Genomic DNA, 16,298 nt, shown 5'->3' with positions numbered 1-16,298 from the left:
ACATATAGAAGCAGTCTTTGTTCTTCAGAGATGTATTGGCTTGGGGAAATCTCCAAAAATGCATAGAATATTAAAGACCCATTTGTTTTATATAGAACCCCTTGCATACTTAAATATTGCTGCAGTAATTATTCTGGCTGTTATTCTTGCAAAATACAGTGAGCATTTCAAAAAAGAGAAAATAAGCATGGAAACTTTATAGAGTTTTAGCAATGTTAGTATTTTACATCGTGGACTTTGATTATTTCATTTCTGATTATATTATTTTGAGCAGATGAGAATCTATACTATTTGTCATTAGCTGTTGCATTTCCGCCCCCCCCCCAACCCCCAAAGAAAACACCATTAATTTTTTTTCCAGTTTGTCATTAAGAATAGAACACTATACATACATACATATATATATATATATATATATATATATATATATATATATATATATATATATAAAAATCAATTATATATATAATTGATTTTTGGCACACACCTACTGGGGATGTGCCCACAACCAAGGTACATGCCCTTGACCGGAATCGAACCTGGGACTTTTTGGTCCACAGGCCTATGCTCTATCCACTGAGCTGGTCTTGCCATTGAAGAGTTAGTTATATGATCTTGGGCAAAACAGTTACTCTGAGCCTCAAGGTTCTCATTTGACTCATGAGGATGTTGGGCTACATCAGAAGTTTTGAAAATAACAATAAATAATTTTAGCAGCAGAATTCTTTTTATTTATTTATTTTTTTGCAAAGAAAATTTAAATTAGAACTCCAATAAATTATAAAAATGAATGTAAGGTTGCTCTGACTGAAGAAATTGTGTGCATGTATGTGAGCATGTGAAGGAGACGACATAGCCAAAAGCCTAACCATAGGGTTCTCACTCTTTTCTGTAAAAAAAAATTCCACATTTTGATCCTTTCCTCTACCAACTGGTCCGTGAAGATCTTCAGAACCCTGAGGCCAATGGGAGCCAATTTAAAAACCATACAAATTAAATGATACCCAAGTTTTCTTTCAACTCTAAAACATAGCTTCTAAATCCAAAGCTTTGATGTTTTTGTCCCTCATTCAAAATGCTAAGGCAGAGACTTCAAGAAAAATTTCTTCTTTTTTGAGTTTGAATTTAAAATAATCCAGTTAATCATAATTGGACTCTTTGGCCATCAAGATGGTCAAATTTAAGGATGTTCAACATTTCCATTGGTTCTATATATACAGGGTGATTTCCCAATAATTTTTCTTCACCACTTCCCTAATTTATGTATGCTTTTCAATTTTTAATAACATTATTTCATTTTAATGTTTTTAAGGGATATATATATATATATATATATATATATATATATATATTAAGGTGACCAGACCAATTTTGGTGGGACAGTCCTGATTTTTAACAATTTGTCCGCGTCCTGCGACTTTTTAAAAATGCCCAAAAGATTTAAAAGATTCTTTCCAAAAATTGGGACTTTTAAAAAATATATATATAAAATGTTTTACATTCTATCTTAATGCTGATGTATTCCTTAAAATCACACTAACTTGAATGTTAGATAATATTAGGAAATTAGTGTTAATTGTGTGTGAAAATGTTTTTTTGTTTTTTATTTTTTTTTATCGTGCAAGAGAATGTTTTACCTTTTTTGGAGATTCAATGTAATGTTTTGAGGAGTGAAATCTGATTTGTTTTTTAAGGCTTCAACAATAGGTGGGGGATAGAGAAAATAAAATATAGAACCAGCTGTATAGGTAATTAGATAAAACAAATATGGCAGGAAGTTTACAATTATTGACTCTAGTTGGTTGGTATACAGGTGCCATTGTACTGTTCTTTCTATTTTCTTATTTTTGAATATATAGATAAAATAAGAACACATTTTATTCACCCTGCTATGAGGCAGTATACACATTTACCTACCAAACTAAGAACTTAAATCCTATTGTCTGATCTATAAAGCACTAGTTTGGTGATAGCTTGACCTGGTGAAACCAGGACTGTATGCTAACTATTAAACTTTCCACCAGTAGCTTAACTCAAAATCTCAAATTTCTTCTCTCTAAAATGGAAATGTTAATAGTGTCTCCCAAATAATTATAAATTAAATAAGACAACAAAGATAAAGTCGCTAACAAATTCTCACATATAATATATCTAAAAGGCATTTAATAAATTAGCAGTAGTGATAGCAGTGGCAGTAGCAATAGTGGAAGTAGTAATAGCAGTTTTTATAGTAGCATCTGTAGCAGCTTGAACATCTGGCTTTTCTTGCCCCCTATAAGCTGGAAGACTTTTTGTTGCCTCACCTTAAGCATCACTCTGCTTGCATGGGAAATTTGAGCAATGGTCTTAATAATTACCACACTTCTTGGCATCTTCCTTCTTAAAGGTTGGGATATATATTCTGTGTTTCCAGTCTGCAGGCAATTGTTTTGTTTTTCATATTTGTTGATATATTCATATTAAGATTTTGATAGAATAAGTTTCTGTGGCTTGAAATAATTCTATTGGTATCCCATCTATTCCTTGTATTTTCCCAACAATTTCAGGCAGGGTTTGTTGGAAAAGACAATAGTGTTGGGGAAAATAGAAGGCAGCAGGAAAAGAGGAAAGCCAAATCGGGATGGTTTGGCTACATAAAAGAAACCATAGGCATGCATCCACAGGAGCTGAGCAGGGCTGCTGAGGACAGAACATTGTGGATCGTACTCATTCATGGAGTCACTAGGAATCAAAGCCAACTCAATGGCACATAACACACTTGCATTAGTAGCAGTAGTAGTATCCTATTAACAGCCACAGCAGTAGCAGTAGTAGTGTTGCACCCTCATCTCTAAAATATAGTCAAGCCTGGCCTGTGTGGCCCAGTAGTTGAGTGTCAACTGATGAACCAATAGGTCATCATCCAGTTTCTGGTCAGGGCACATGCCATGCCCAGGTTGCAGGCTCGATTCCCAGTGTTGGGCATGCAGAAGGCAGTCAATCAAAGATTCTCTCTCATCATTGATGTTTCTATCTCTCCTTCTCCCTTTCTCTCTGAAATCAATAAAAATATATTTAAAAAACAAAACAAAAATGCTTAAGAAAATTACCTATCACACAGGGCTATTGTTAAGAGCAAGTGAGTTTGCATTTGTAAAGTATTTATAGTAATTCCTGGCACCTAGGAGTCCTTAACTAAATATTTACTGTTGGTCATGTTGATGATGGTGGTGTTTAAGTTTAAAGTTGTATGTAACGTAAAGTTGTATGTTGCTATAGCTAAGTTTTCTTTAACATAACCAGTCAAAAGTAAAAAAAGAAATGCTTATATTTTTCATGAGTACAGCATGTATTATACATATACTAGAGGCCCAGTGATTGAAAATTCATGCACTAGAGGGGGCAGCCCAGCCTGCCCCTTCTCACAGTCTTGGACCCCTCAGAGGCAGGAGACAACCTGGTGATCACACCTCTGCAAGTCTCAACCTGCCCTGGGCAGTTGCCATCCAAGGCTTGCCTGTGCCTTAGGCCAGCCCTGGGTGGCTGGGAGTCTGAGAGGACTGGGGGACTCTGGCCTTGCCATGCACCTGCAGCCCAGCGGGGCTGAGGGGACTAGGTGCTGCCGTCTTGTGGCTGTGGGCACCATCATCTTTGAGGGCATGGCAGTCAATTACCATATTCCCTCCTTATTGGCTGTGGGCATGACCACGTTTGAGGGTGGGGCAGTCAATTAGCATATTCCCTCTTTATTAGATAGGATAATAATTTTTACTTATAAGTTTCTAAACTATTCTTTTAAAAGGATGTGCTTTCTTCCAACCTTCAATATAGATGCCTTCATTCTGAACTTTTATAGAGCAAAAAAAATGTTTTTGTTGATATAAACCCATTATGAATTATACATTTTATGCAGCCCTTGTCTGTACCATATCAGTAATATTTTTCATTATGATTAGTTCAATTGTTAATATAACTTAGTAAGATTCATTTATGCTACAGGAATGAGTTAGTTCATGTCAGAAGGGGGAAGGAAGATATAGGCATTTATATTTTGGAAGTCTTTTGATTCAAATTTGGGAAATTTCTAAGTGGTAAACCACATATACACTTTGGAATATCCCTGAGCTGTGCTATCACAATTTCCAGTATGTGATTCAACTCTCCTCATATGAAGGGAAGCATTCTGTAACTCAGCCAAGCTGTGGTTTTTAGTGAAAAATATAGAGAGCATTCGTATCTAATTTGTGGCTAGAATGTGCTGAGGTCCATGATCTTTACTTGCTTTGTAAGCTTTCTGTTGACCACTGAGAACTTCTACTTCTCCTGAGGTATGAAAAGTGCTAGTGCCATTTATAAAACCTCCAGGAAAGCTTTTCTACACACACAGCTATATTGGAAGTGATATAGTATGTTTTTCCTTTGCTTTCCTTCTGAGGCATTTTAATGCCACACCTTCCCCAAATATAGAGCAAATGAGAATAAATGTTAAAGTCACTTATTATTGCTTTATAAAAGTAGGCCTGTCATTACCAACTAATTTCTAATGTTTTAAAAAGAGCTGACTTTTAAAATGAGCTTAGCATTAAACTTTTAGAATAGTTTAATTAAAACTTTCAGAGAATTTACTATTGTTATGGAATTTTTGGACTGGGACCTGGATTCTCTGTCTGATGGAATCGAAGAATGAATCCACTACAGAAAGTGTTATAGCAAAGGTGGAGATTTATTAAAGAACAAGAACAGACTCCCACGTGGGGAGAGGGAGAGTCCCACAGAATGGACTCCCATGTAGGAAGTGGGGAAAGGGTCCCACTGAGTTCCTTTTCCCTGTGGCTTATAAAGGCTATAGATCCTGGTGCCCCGATATCCCCTCTGATTGGTTCACGTGTCCCATGTAAGGTTTGATCTTTGAACACAGAAGTTACTATAGTAACCAGTCAAAGATCAAACCTTACATGGGACATGTGAAGTTCTCCCCCACTCCTTCCTTATTATTTTCCTATTCCTTTTGGGCTTCCTTCTCCTCCTTCTGGATGAAGGGCTTCCTTCCCTTTATTTTGTAAATATAGACCTCTTGCTGTTCCCAGCTCCCTCATTCTATGGAAATGTACCTGTTGCAGCTTTTCAGCTCCCCTATATTATGGAAATGTACTTTCTGCTGCTCTTTAGCCCTGTGCTTCCTCCATGGTTCCCTTAATTCCCAAAATTTCCTAAAACCTGTCTTTTTCACCTCCAAAAATTCATGTTTCACTATGAAGAGCCAATAGGTGTAAGTTCAATATAATATTTTGACATAAAATAATTTGTGTCTTTCATTATATGTGAAAAGTATAAAGGTAATGAGCCCAGTATTGATTTCAGAATAAAATAAATAAAGAACACTATGCTTCAAATTGAGAGTCTGTGGAAAAACAAGAGCACTTTTATTAAGAAAAATATAATGTTAAGTTTAGAGTACTCAAATATATTTTACAGAGAGCAATTACAGTGCCACAATTTGTTTATTTTTATATTATTATTTCTTTGCTCTCAATTTCTTTATTTTAAAAGAAAATGTTTTAATTTCTGAAGTGTTTTATTTTTAAAATTTAAATTTAATCACATGGCTCATTGAAATAACAGTTTAATAATAGGATTATCATTCTCCTAGAACATAAAGCAAAAATGTAGTGAGTTTACATAATGAAGCATATAATTGAACTGAGTGCTTTTTATTTTTATGCAAACATTGTTCTTTCCATAATATTATTATCTATGTCATAATAGTTTTAAATGATTTTACTTAATATCTTTCCATTAGTGAATATTCGGTGTCAAACTACAGTGCTATTAAGGATGTCAAAGCCTATTAAATTAGTCTTTTTTTTTTTTATAAATATATAGTGTTTAAGTTATTTTATTTTACCATAATTGTTTATTTTGCTAAAATTACTCAGAACTATGTTCTAATTAGTCTTTAGAAAAAGTTACCTTCCTCACAATTTTCCTCTTCCCCTCAAATAACTTTTAAATATAAGTTATAAGTAATAAAATATTTCTTTACCTCATCCATTGGAATAATTCTATTTATTACTAATATGGTATGAGGATTTAGGCCAAGTACAAACTTGGGCACAGTCTCTGAGGTCAACTTCACTTCTGAAACCTACTACACATTCTGGGAGTTGCCAAAACCAGTCTCAGTTTTGATTTGCTGGGAGTAATTCACAGAACTCCTTGAAAGCTATGACACTTATGGTTATAGTATTTTACAGGAAAGGCATACAAATTAAACTCAGCCTAGGGAAGCAGTGCACAAGGCAGAGTCCAGGAAAAGAATCAAACAGAGCCTCCTCTGTTCTCTTCCCAGAGAATCAAGACACATCACTCTATCAACCTTGGTATGTAGCAATAAGCACGGAGTATTACCAGCCAGGGAAGTCTACCTGAGCTTTGGTTCCAGAGATTTTCTTGGGGCTTAATCACATAGACATAACTGATTGATTGTCTAAATGGTTAATCCCAGTCTGTAGGTTGACTGATATCACATGACCCAAGACGCCTGAATCCCAATCTTGTTCTTTCTGATGGAGCCCAGCTCCTACTCTAATAAATGTTCAAAATATATTTTATTGTTTTTTGTTTTTTTTTTACAGAGCGGAGGAGAGAGGGATAGAGAGTTTGAAACATTGACGGGAGAGAAACATCGATCAGCTGCCTCCTCCACATTCCCTACTGGGGATGTGCCCACAACCAAGATATATAATACCCTTGACTGGAATCAAACCTGGGACCTTTCAGTCGCAGGCTCATGCTCTATCCACTGAGCCAAACCAGTTAGGCCCCAGCTCTTCCTCTAAAACTAAACAGGTGCTGCTAACTCCCATACTAAATCACATTGTTAGACTATTCAGTATGACCCAAGGTACCCAGGTGAAGAAAGACATATAGGTTACCTTTCAGAAGCTGAGGACAAAGGTCAGGCCTCTCTTGGGAAATGGCCCAATTTTTTATAAAACATTTGGTTGGAAAAATGGGCTTCCATTTTCTTATATGCTAATGCATTCTCTTCTCTATAAGTTTGCTTTTTATTTCTGAAACATTTATATTTCTTCATGGAATTAGTATATAAATAATTTGAAATATATTATTTATGGGTAATTGATCTTATGTATATGAATAACAATAGTTGTTCTCAATTCAGCTTTTAAAAAATTTATAACATTACTAGAAGCCTGGTCCGTGAATTCGTGCACTGATGAGGTCCCAAGTTGTGTGTGTGTGTATGTGGATGGGGTGGGATGTGATTGCCTTCTGGGCAGGCAGCAGGATGCCCTTGGTGGCCCAGGATCCTTTCTGTCTCGCTGACATTTATGCTGGTTGTCGAGAGCCACCTTTTGGCCATTTTTATATTGTTTCTTCCTGTGGACTGTCCAGGGAGGAAAAGCAGCCATGTCCCCAGAAGCTGACTTCCTAGAGGCTGGGAGCCTTGTCAGGATCATGCTGGTGGCACTGGTCCAATGGTGCCTAGCCTGTTCTCTAGAGATTGGACCTGTAGGACTACTGAGGGAATGAATGGCTGCTGGGTTCCTGCTGTGGGAGTGCACTAACCACCAGGGGCAGCTCTTGCATTGAGCATCTGCCCCCTAGTGGTCAGTGTGCATCATAGAGACTGTCCGTTCCAGTCATTCTGGTTGTTCTGTTCATATATATATTCATTATCTTGCCTGAAAAATCGTATTAAATTACTAAAACAATTTAATTAAAATATTTTAGGCAATAGGTGTTTATTAATTCATTTATGCAATATTTATTTGTTGAATTCCTCATGTATGTCATATATTTCAATAAGTTATTTGTATGCAATAATAATTAAGATCTAGTCCCTCTCTCAAGGAATTCCAGTCTAATAAAATAAATGAACAACTAAACAATTATAGTAGAGAGAGATAATTATAACAAAAATGTACAAAGAGCAATGCCTAGCCCTGCCTTTGGGTTCCAGAGAAGAAAGGGGCATCTAAACTATGACTTGAAGTTAGCCAAGTGATAAAAGTGGGACATATAGGAATCTAGACATTGCAATAGATATGTACACAAGTCTGCAGGAAAGAAAATAAATGATAAAGTGTAAGTTGTCTCCAGAGGCTAGGAGTTGGGTGAAGGGATAGTCAGAGGAGGCAGCAAGAGTGTATACTTCATGCTGATACCAAATAAAATAAGTCCCATTATGTGCTTATGAGGTGCTGCAATTTTCATAGGCTATATGAACTTGCTAAGTGAATTCTGCTTGTAGCTGAAGGGAATACATATTATCTTAAAAAAGCAGATGCCAGAATTCTTGATAAGCAACTTGACTAGTTCATTCAAACAATGTATAGTTCCTGGTACTATGTTGGTTCCTATGGATATAGCACATATGGAGATATATATACAGGGATACAATGCTGAACAAAACAGGTGTGTTTTCTCCTTCATTAAACTCACAGTCCTCCATGGATTCAGATTTTAACCACATAATTATACAGTTATTTCATTGCAGTTGAGATATATACTATGACATGAGGTAAGAAGTGCTATGACAAAATATAACAAGAGAAAATGGGAAGATTTGCTTGAGGAAATGACCTAAAGTGGTGTTGGTGGGGAGAGGATAAGGGCTATTTGGGTGATGGTGGTAAGAGAGTGGGGAATGCGGGATTTAGGAGAGGAATTACCATGGAGGACCAGAGATCAGAGAGAACAAGGTGAATTTAAGTCCTAGAAAAGGAGGAGTGCTCCTTTGAAATCAGAGTGTAATTGAAACAGTGGCATGAGTTGAGGAGGAATATTGGACAGAATCTACAGAATGCAGCCGGATTTGTCATTGTAAAACTCTTATCTGGGAAGGGGACACTTTCTAGAGGTTTCAATTTGTCTTTACCGAGAGTGTAAATGACTGATCATATTTGCATTTTTAAAAGGTCACTCTGGGTGACAAATGGAGAAAAGAATAGCGTGAGATGGGGTGGAAGTTGTGACCAAACAGGAGATAGTAACTCAGTCAGAGATGTTGGTAGATTGGAGAAGGGCAGAGGCAGTAGTGATGAAAAGGGATGGATATGGTGCAGTATTTATGCTGGAATTATAAGGAAGTTGAAGAAGAGAAGAGGTTGAGAATGTTCTCAAAGTATTTGGAAAGTGTGTTGTCATAGGTGACTAGAAAAATTTAAGTTTTGGGGGAAGAAAAAGTCAAATGTTAGTAGAAATAAAGTGAGTTGAATAAATAGGACAACCATAATAAAATGGATTGAGGAATAAGAGGTAAAGAAATGAAAAACACTGAAAACAGCAAAGGCTTTGAAAAATAAGTGTGGTCAGAATCCAAGCAGCCATCAAAGAATTAAGCAGCTTAACATGAGGAGATAAGCATAATTCTTAGTCCAGGGGATAGAAGAGAAGACCAGAGAGAAGCTAGAGATGGGAGTGGCAGTGGATACCAGCAAGAAGGCAGAGCACTGGGGGAGGAGACAGTCACTGGGAATTCCTGCTGAAAATATAACCACCTGGACTTTAAGAATAGACCTTTGAAATGGAAGATAATTCTTTCTGTTGATTTGCCCTATCCTGGGGGATACAACCAGTTCCAGCACCTTCAGTTCTCCAGTAAACCCACTTTACTAGGGAACACTTGGTGTTAGTAGATTTTATGACAGAAATATGGAGAGGGCTGCATTTCTAGCCTGGAGACCCTTCGACTGGCAAAGAAACAACTAAAAAAAGCAGAAGGAAAGAACTCGCCTACCTCAAGAATTTATACAACAAACCTTAGACATCGTATGTTTAGCCCATCTAGATCGCAAGAGACAGCAAGACCCCGAATGAAATTAAATTGCATAACCTCTATGTTTTCACTCAGAATGACTAGTATCAAGGAACAAGGTGTGTAACCACTGACCAGTTCTTTATATGGAGATAGTAGTATTCTGTTACAACCAGTTGAATTGCTCAGATTAAAACTGCTCTTATTCTTAACCTCGTTCACCAAGCAAGGACTGTAAGCCCAATCACCTTCCAAATCCAGCCTGGAATTTAATATGTGAAGGGGCCTCTGGGGGAGCCTATGATGAGGTGAAGTATCTATTCATATAGGGTCATTAAAATAAAATAGAAAACTGCAGGTTTATTATATCACATAAATAATACCCTCCAGCGTTATGTAAAATATTAACCTACTTATTAACCATTCATTCTTTAATATTCATTCTTTAATATGATTGGAAAAGTACATCAATATGTTTGGTTCTCAGGAAAGCCAAATTGACTTTTTAAAATTCTCTTAAGAGAATTTTTTTTGGCCGGGACCGGTTTGGCTCAGTGGATAGAGCGTCAGCTTGGGGACTGAAGGGTCCCAGGTTCGATTCCGGTCAAGGGCATGTACCTTGGTTGCGGGCATATCCCCAGTAGGGGGTGTGCAAGAGGCAGCTGATCGATGACTCTCTCTCATCGATGTTTCTAACTCTCTGTCTCTCTCCCTTCCTCTCTGTATAAAATCAATAAAAAATAAATTAAAAAAAAAGAGAGAGAATGTTTTTTGGAGATAATGAGCGAGGATTAGGCAGGCTCTCACTACCAGAGAAGCTGAATGACCTTAGTTAAATTACATGGATACTCTTAACTCTCACGTTTATCTTTAGTAAAATGAACATAATAGGAACTATCTCCAAAGAGAATTAAATGAGATAATATGTATACGTGCATAGCCCAGGACCTGGTACAGACTAGGCATTTGGTAAATATTAGCTAATTTTAGAAATTTCAGTGAGGTGGTGTGTTATTATTCCCAAGCAAAATCCCCTCGAACCTCCTTCAAAATATATATATATATATATATAGTACTGAGTACTCTTTTGAGCATTGGGAATAGAGCAGTGAACAAGACAAAAATCCTCACCCATATGGAGCTTATATTTTGGCAAAAAAAAAAAGAAAAAAGATGTAAGTAGAATTTTCCTTTTTGACAGTTTCTGTAGACTTTGTAAAATGAACTGTGACACATCCTGAAATTAGTCAAGTAGATCAATTTTTCCAGACCACGTTAATAATTCTTCCTAGCCATATAGCATGAATTTGTCCTCACTGGCATTCATCACTAAGATTTTTTTTTTTTTTACCTTAATATTTCTCTTTAAAAGGTCCCAAGTCACAGTGTCTGTCATGCCTTGGTTTCTCCCAGTATGGTCCTCTGCTAGTAGAAATGATAAAATATTAAAGATACTGGGGCTAAAATGGACCTTGAGTAATTAACTTACTTTATTCCACCCTTCCCCCCAGAAAGCCCAAAGCTTAAGTATCCTGAGCAAAGACACGTGGTTGGCATATCTACAATACAAGCCTTTTCATGGGGTTCATTTTATTAGACTAAAAATGTCCTTCCTGTATCTTACATGCCATGTAATTGGTCAAAAAAAATGTACTGACTTGAATGCCTGCTGCTTTGCCCCCAGCTGGACAACAATGGGGAAATGCTCATTCGCAATGCCCAGCTGAAGCACGCAGGCAGATACACGTGCACCGCGCAGACCATCGTGGACAACACCTCCGCTTCGGCAGACCTTGTTGTGCGAGGTAAGAGTTCCCTACATTCTAAAATGATAAAGCCCAAGTTGTTCCACTTGCAGAAATATGTATAATCTTCTGGTAACTCTGGCCCAAAGTCTTAGATACTCCGAGAATTGATTCTTGAGAACAGCTTGTCATGCCTAAGAGTAATTTCTGCCAGACAAGTAGTAAACAACACTGATTTTGTTTGTTTTACTAACTACATGCCTTCTAGAAACTTATACCACAGACCCCCTACTAAACGCTTGTGCTTGTAAACAGTGCTTACCAGAAGTTCTCAGTTCCTGCTAATGCTTTTTTATGTGCTGAATATAGTGGTGTTTCCTTCTTTATTTTTTCATGGAAAAAAATATGCTTGTGCCAATGTTATCTATTCATTACTATCATCTTAGAATCTAAACTGAATTTATATGTGTGTCATGTTTCCATTCTGTGCTTGTGTTCAGACTAGTGCTTTCGTTCTTATACATACTTGAGAGAGTGCTGATGCATATTGAAAATGTAACCCCTTTGGTACTGAATACTGTAAACATGTGAGGCCACCTCAGGGCATGCTTTATCTTTTCCAAAATCATCCATAGGCTCTTCACTGGCTGTCTGCACAATGAAAATCATTCCTTTTAACTAAGCACCCAAGAAGTTCTATGGGTTACCTCAGCCCTTAGCCTTAATCTCTCACCATTCCTCATAACCAATCCCACCATCCAACTAATCTACAAAAATACCCTAGCATTTCTTCCTCCGTTCCTTTCCTTGGTTCACTGCATTTCTTCCATGGCCTGTTCTCATCGTTTGTTGTTCACATCTTACCTATCCTTCAAAGTGTGACTCAAACCCTAGCCAGTTTGGCTCAGTGGATAGAGCATCAGTCTGCAGACTGAAGGGTCCCAGGATCAATTCCAGTCAAGGGCACACGCCTGCAGGAGGCAGCTGATCAATGATTCCCTCTCATCATTAATGTTTCTATCTCTCCCTCTCTCTTGCTTTCTGAAATCAATAAAATATATATATATTTTTTTAAAAAGTGTGACTCAAGTATTAACAAATTCATGAGTCCTTTCTGGATGTTCCAAATATGAGCCTCTCTTTTAGACTTTCACAACAATTACTACTTCTCTAGTGTTTTATAACAATCTGTGTACCTGTCATATTCTCTACTGTTGTATAATTTACATAATTTTTAATTAATTTTAGTGAGCTGCAGAATTCCCATGCATAGTTTCATAGCTCTCATTTTCTCTCTGTGTCTATGTCTAATTTTTCTATTAGAAAAAAGTCTACTTTTTTATATTTTACCTACTAGAAATATGTCTTCACCATTATTTAATTGCACATTTTGGTTAATATTTTTGCACAGACAAATAAAATGTTTTCTGTGTTTTGTTTTTCTCAACCCCTCTTCCAGATCTAGATCAATACAATTCCACCCAATCTCATGTGCCTTCTGTAGTTCCCTATAGAGCATTGATAATATGGAGTCCCCATGTCAAACTGGGAAATTGCTGAGAAGTATTTTATTCTAGTTCACTGTGTTCTCCAAAAAAGTTTTAAGAATTCTAGCTGAAATTTCTTTAACCAACTGAACTTAGACATTCATTTCACATAACACTTACTTGAATATTAATAAGACTCCAAAGCTACAAAATACTAAATCAAAGAGAGTTCATTTAATTCAGAGTTCAGTTTATTCTTGTGTTCTTTTTAAAAAATATATTTTATTGATTTCAGAGAGGAAGAGAGAGGGAGAAATAGAAACAACAATGATGAGAGAAAATAATTGATCAGTTGCCTCCTGCACACTCTCTAATGGGGATCGAGCCCACAACACGGGGCATGTGTCCTGACTGGGAATCAAAACTATGACCTTTTGGTTTATAGGTCAATACTCAACCACTGAGCCAAGCCAGCTGGGCTCTTCTATTATTCTTTATTAATTACTAGAGGCCCAGTGCACGAATTCATGCATGGGTAGAGTCCCTTGGCTTGGTTTGCAATTGGGCTGATCATGGCCATTTTGCCCAGTCCCTATGGGGGGCTGCTAGGGCCTAGTCAGCCAGGGAGGGACTTCGGGAAGTTGGCCAGCCGGAGAGAAACTGTGGGAGGCCTTCAAGGTGTGTCTTGCCCTTCTTGCCCAGTCCCAATCATTTGGACCCCAGCAGCAAGCTAACCTACTGGTCAGAATGTGTGCCCCCTCATGGTCAGTGCTCGTCATAGTGACTGGTTGAGTGGTTGACAGAAAGGTCCACTAATTGGTCTGACACTTAGCATATTAGGCTGATAGATAGATACATAGGTAAGTAGATAGATAGATAGATAGATAGATAGATAGATAGGTATTATAGATATTGATTATATTATTATCCATACAAACAACTGAAGACCTACTTTTGTACTACCCTGTATTAAATGAATATAATAATAATAATAATAATAATAATAATATTATAATAATATTATTATAATAGTGGTTATGTTAGAATATATTATATCAGTTTCTTCATATAGTAATTATGTTATAGTAAACTCCCAGTATTCAGAAAGTTTTACAGATATAATTGAAGAATACTAATGATATTATTCACACATACTTAGATTATTGATAATCATCATAATGTGTATTTTACACAGCATAATATGCATTATTTACTCAATAAAATAAAGCTATAGCAGGTATTATGTAAAATTATAACTATTTTCATTCTCTAACAATGAATGTCTTTAGTCTCTAGAACAATATCTTAAAGCAATGGAACTTAGCAAATATACTTTGATAGCATTTTAAGTCCCTGCACTGCATCATGTTCATAAAATTATATGAGCAGATGAAAAGTATTGCTTTGCATTTTATTTTATTTTTTGGAGATCTAATTGGCTTTATTAAGCAATTCATGAACTGGCCAGCATTCCATCTATCAACTAGAAGGGTGCTCCCTGCTTAGCATTTTAAAAGTTAGCAGAGTCATAATTATTCTGAAAACTTTATTTCTAAAAATATAAAAGGTATTCATTTTATATCAAGAGACATTTGCAATTAAAATAGTGAAATGAACTTCCATATAATTTGTGTTAAAATGTATATAAAGTAGACCTTCAAATATCCTTTACATATTTAAATCATGGGATATAAAATTACTTTATTTATTATATTTCTTATACTATATGAAGAACAACTGCCTTAAGTAATATTATTATCAGTCTATTTATCCACTTAATTACTTGTTTTTATCTAGTCTAGGATATTATAACCTGGATGCCCTGGACAGACATCAAGGGGTCCATACACATCCTGAAATTGTACATAAAGTTCCATGTGTATGTGCATTTTCCTAGGAACAGAATTAATGATTTTCACCAGATTACATAGTCAGCAATGGTCACAATCATCTCATGACATCAATTAAAAATAATATTGTATCAGTGAAACAAGATTTTATAATATATTAGAACCAAGCTTTTATAATATATGTGTGTATAATATAGGCAAAGAAATGTATGAGTCAAACAACTATTAATTGCTTAATATTTAAAAATTCTTCAGGATTTAAAACTATTCTTAGTTTAAGAAAAAAATCAGCTATAGAACTTAAAATGATTTTAAATTTATTTTATAAAAATCTAAATTAAGAGGATTGATACAAATTTCCTTCTGTGTTGTTGTAACAAATGTTTTACTTCTTAAGTCCCATAAAATGCATTTCAGTTTGCTAAATCAAGCATGTGTGACGCATATGTACATCCCTGGATGAATGTTCTTTAGCAAAGCTATTCCTAGAGGATTTAAAACTCTTCAGCTAAAAAAAGTGTCCTTTAGGGGGAAAGACTTTTCAAGATTTATTCAGCAGCATTGTGGGAACATTTATGCAACGTGCCAGATCTCAATTCTCTTTCATGAGTGCACTTTTGGACAGCATTCAAAAATGGACCATAAAATTAATCCACAAAAGCAAGAAATTAGGCTTTGACCTTCATATTTTACTGTTTTTCCATGGAATTTCTGTAATATTATAAATATCCTTGGCAATGCTATCGGCTTTGTTTGCCATTAAAATGGCCAAAATAGAAAATGCAATAATTATTACAATTTTCAGACCCCCCCCCTTTTTACATCTGATAAAATGCATTAAACAAAATGTATAAAGTGCAAGGCTGAAATTTAAAAAGAAAGAGAGAGAGAGAGAGAGAGAGAGAGAGAGAGAGAGAGAGAGAGAGAGAAAAGACTTTTAGTACCTGAAGCATTTGGTCTCATTCTCAATCCCAATATAGGCTGCACAAAATTTGGAAATTTTTAAAATATATTTTTATCGATTTCAGAGAGAGGAGGGAAAGGGAGTGGGAGGTAGAAGCTTCCTCCTGTACATCACCTACTGAGAATCAAGCCCACATGACTTGGGCATGTTTTCTGACAGGGAATTGAACCATGACCTCCTGGTTCATGGGATGATGCTCAACAAACGGAGCCACATGGGCTGGGCTGGAAATGCTTTCCTCCCCCCCCCCCCCCCCCCCAGAGAGTAAGGGAGAAGGAGAGAAAGAAAGAAGCATCAGTGATGAGAGAGAATCATTGATGGCTGCCTCCTGCATGCCCCACACTGGGGATGAGCCTGCATCCAAAACGTGCCCTGACCGGAAATCGAACCATGGCCTCTTGGTTCTTAGGTCAACACTCAATCACTGAGCCATGCTGGCCAGACTATAAATGTTTTAAAGTTAAGTGAAGTTAAAGTGGGTAATATAAAATT

General features: G+C 36.3%; 1 protein-coding gene across 5 annotated transcripts in view; it reads left to right on the top strand.

The window, feature by feature from the left end:
• CNTN1 (contactin 1) overlaps nucleotides 1–16,298 on the top strand; it is a 269,971-nt gene that overhangs the window by 181,024 nt on the left and 72,649 nt on the right. For all 5 annotated transcript variants that reach the window (XR_014794409.1, XM_084876636.1, XM_084876637.1 and 2 more), the window contains one exon: nucleotides 11,445–11,565. Coding sequence is in view for 4 of the 5 variants with exons in the window: in XM_084876636.1 (XP_084732762.1) it covers nucleotides 11,445–11,565 (121 nt within the window). In the remaining variant the exon portion in view is untranslated. The remainder of the gene's footprint in view (nucleotides 1–11,444; nucleotides 11,566–16,298) is intronic.

This window comes from Pipistrellus hanaki (genome assembly GCF_964339955.1).
Source record: "Pipistrellus hanaki genome assembly, chromosome: 3".
Classification (NCBI taxonomy): Eukaryota; Metazoa; Chordata; class Mammalia; order Chiroptera; family Vespertilionidae; genus Pipistrellus; species Pipistrellus hanaki.
The sequence above is the reverse complement of the archived record's forward strand: the minus strand, read 5'-3'. Positions and strand labels throughout refer to the sequence as shown.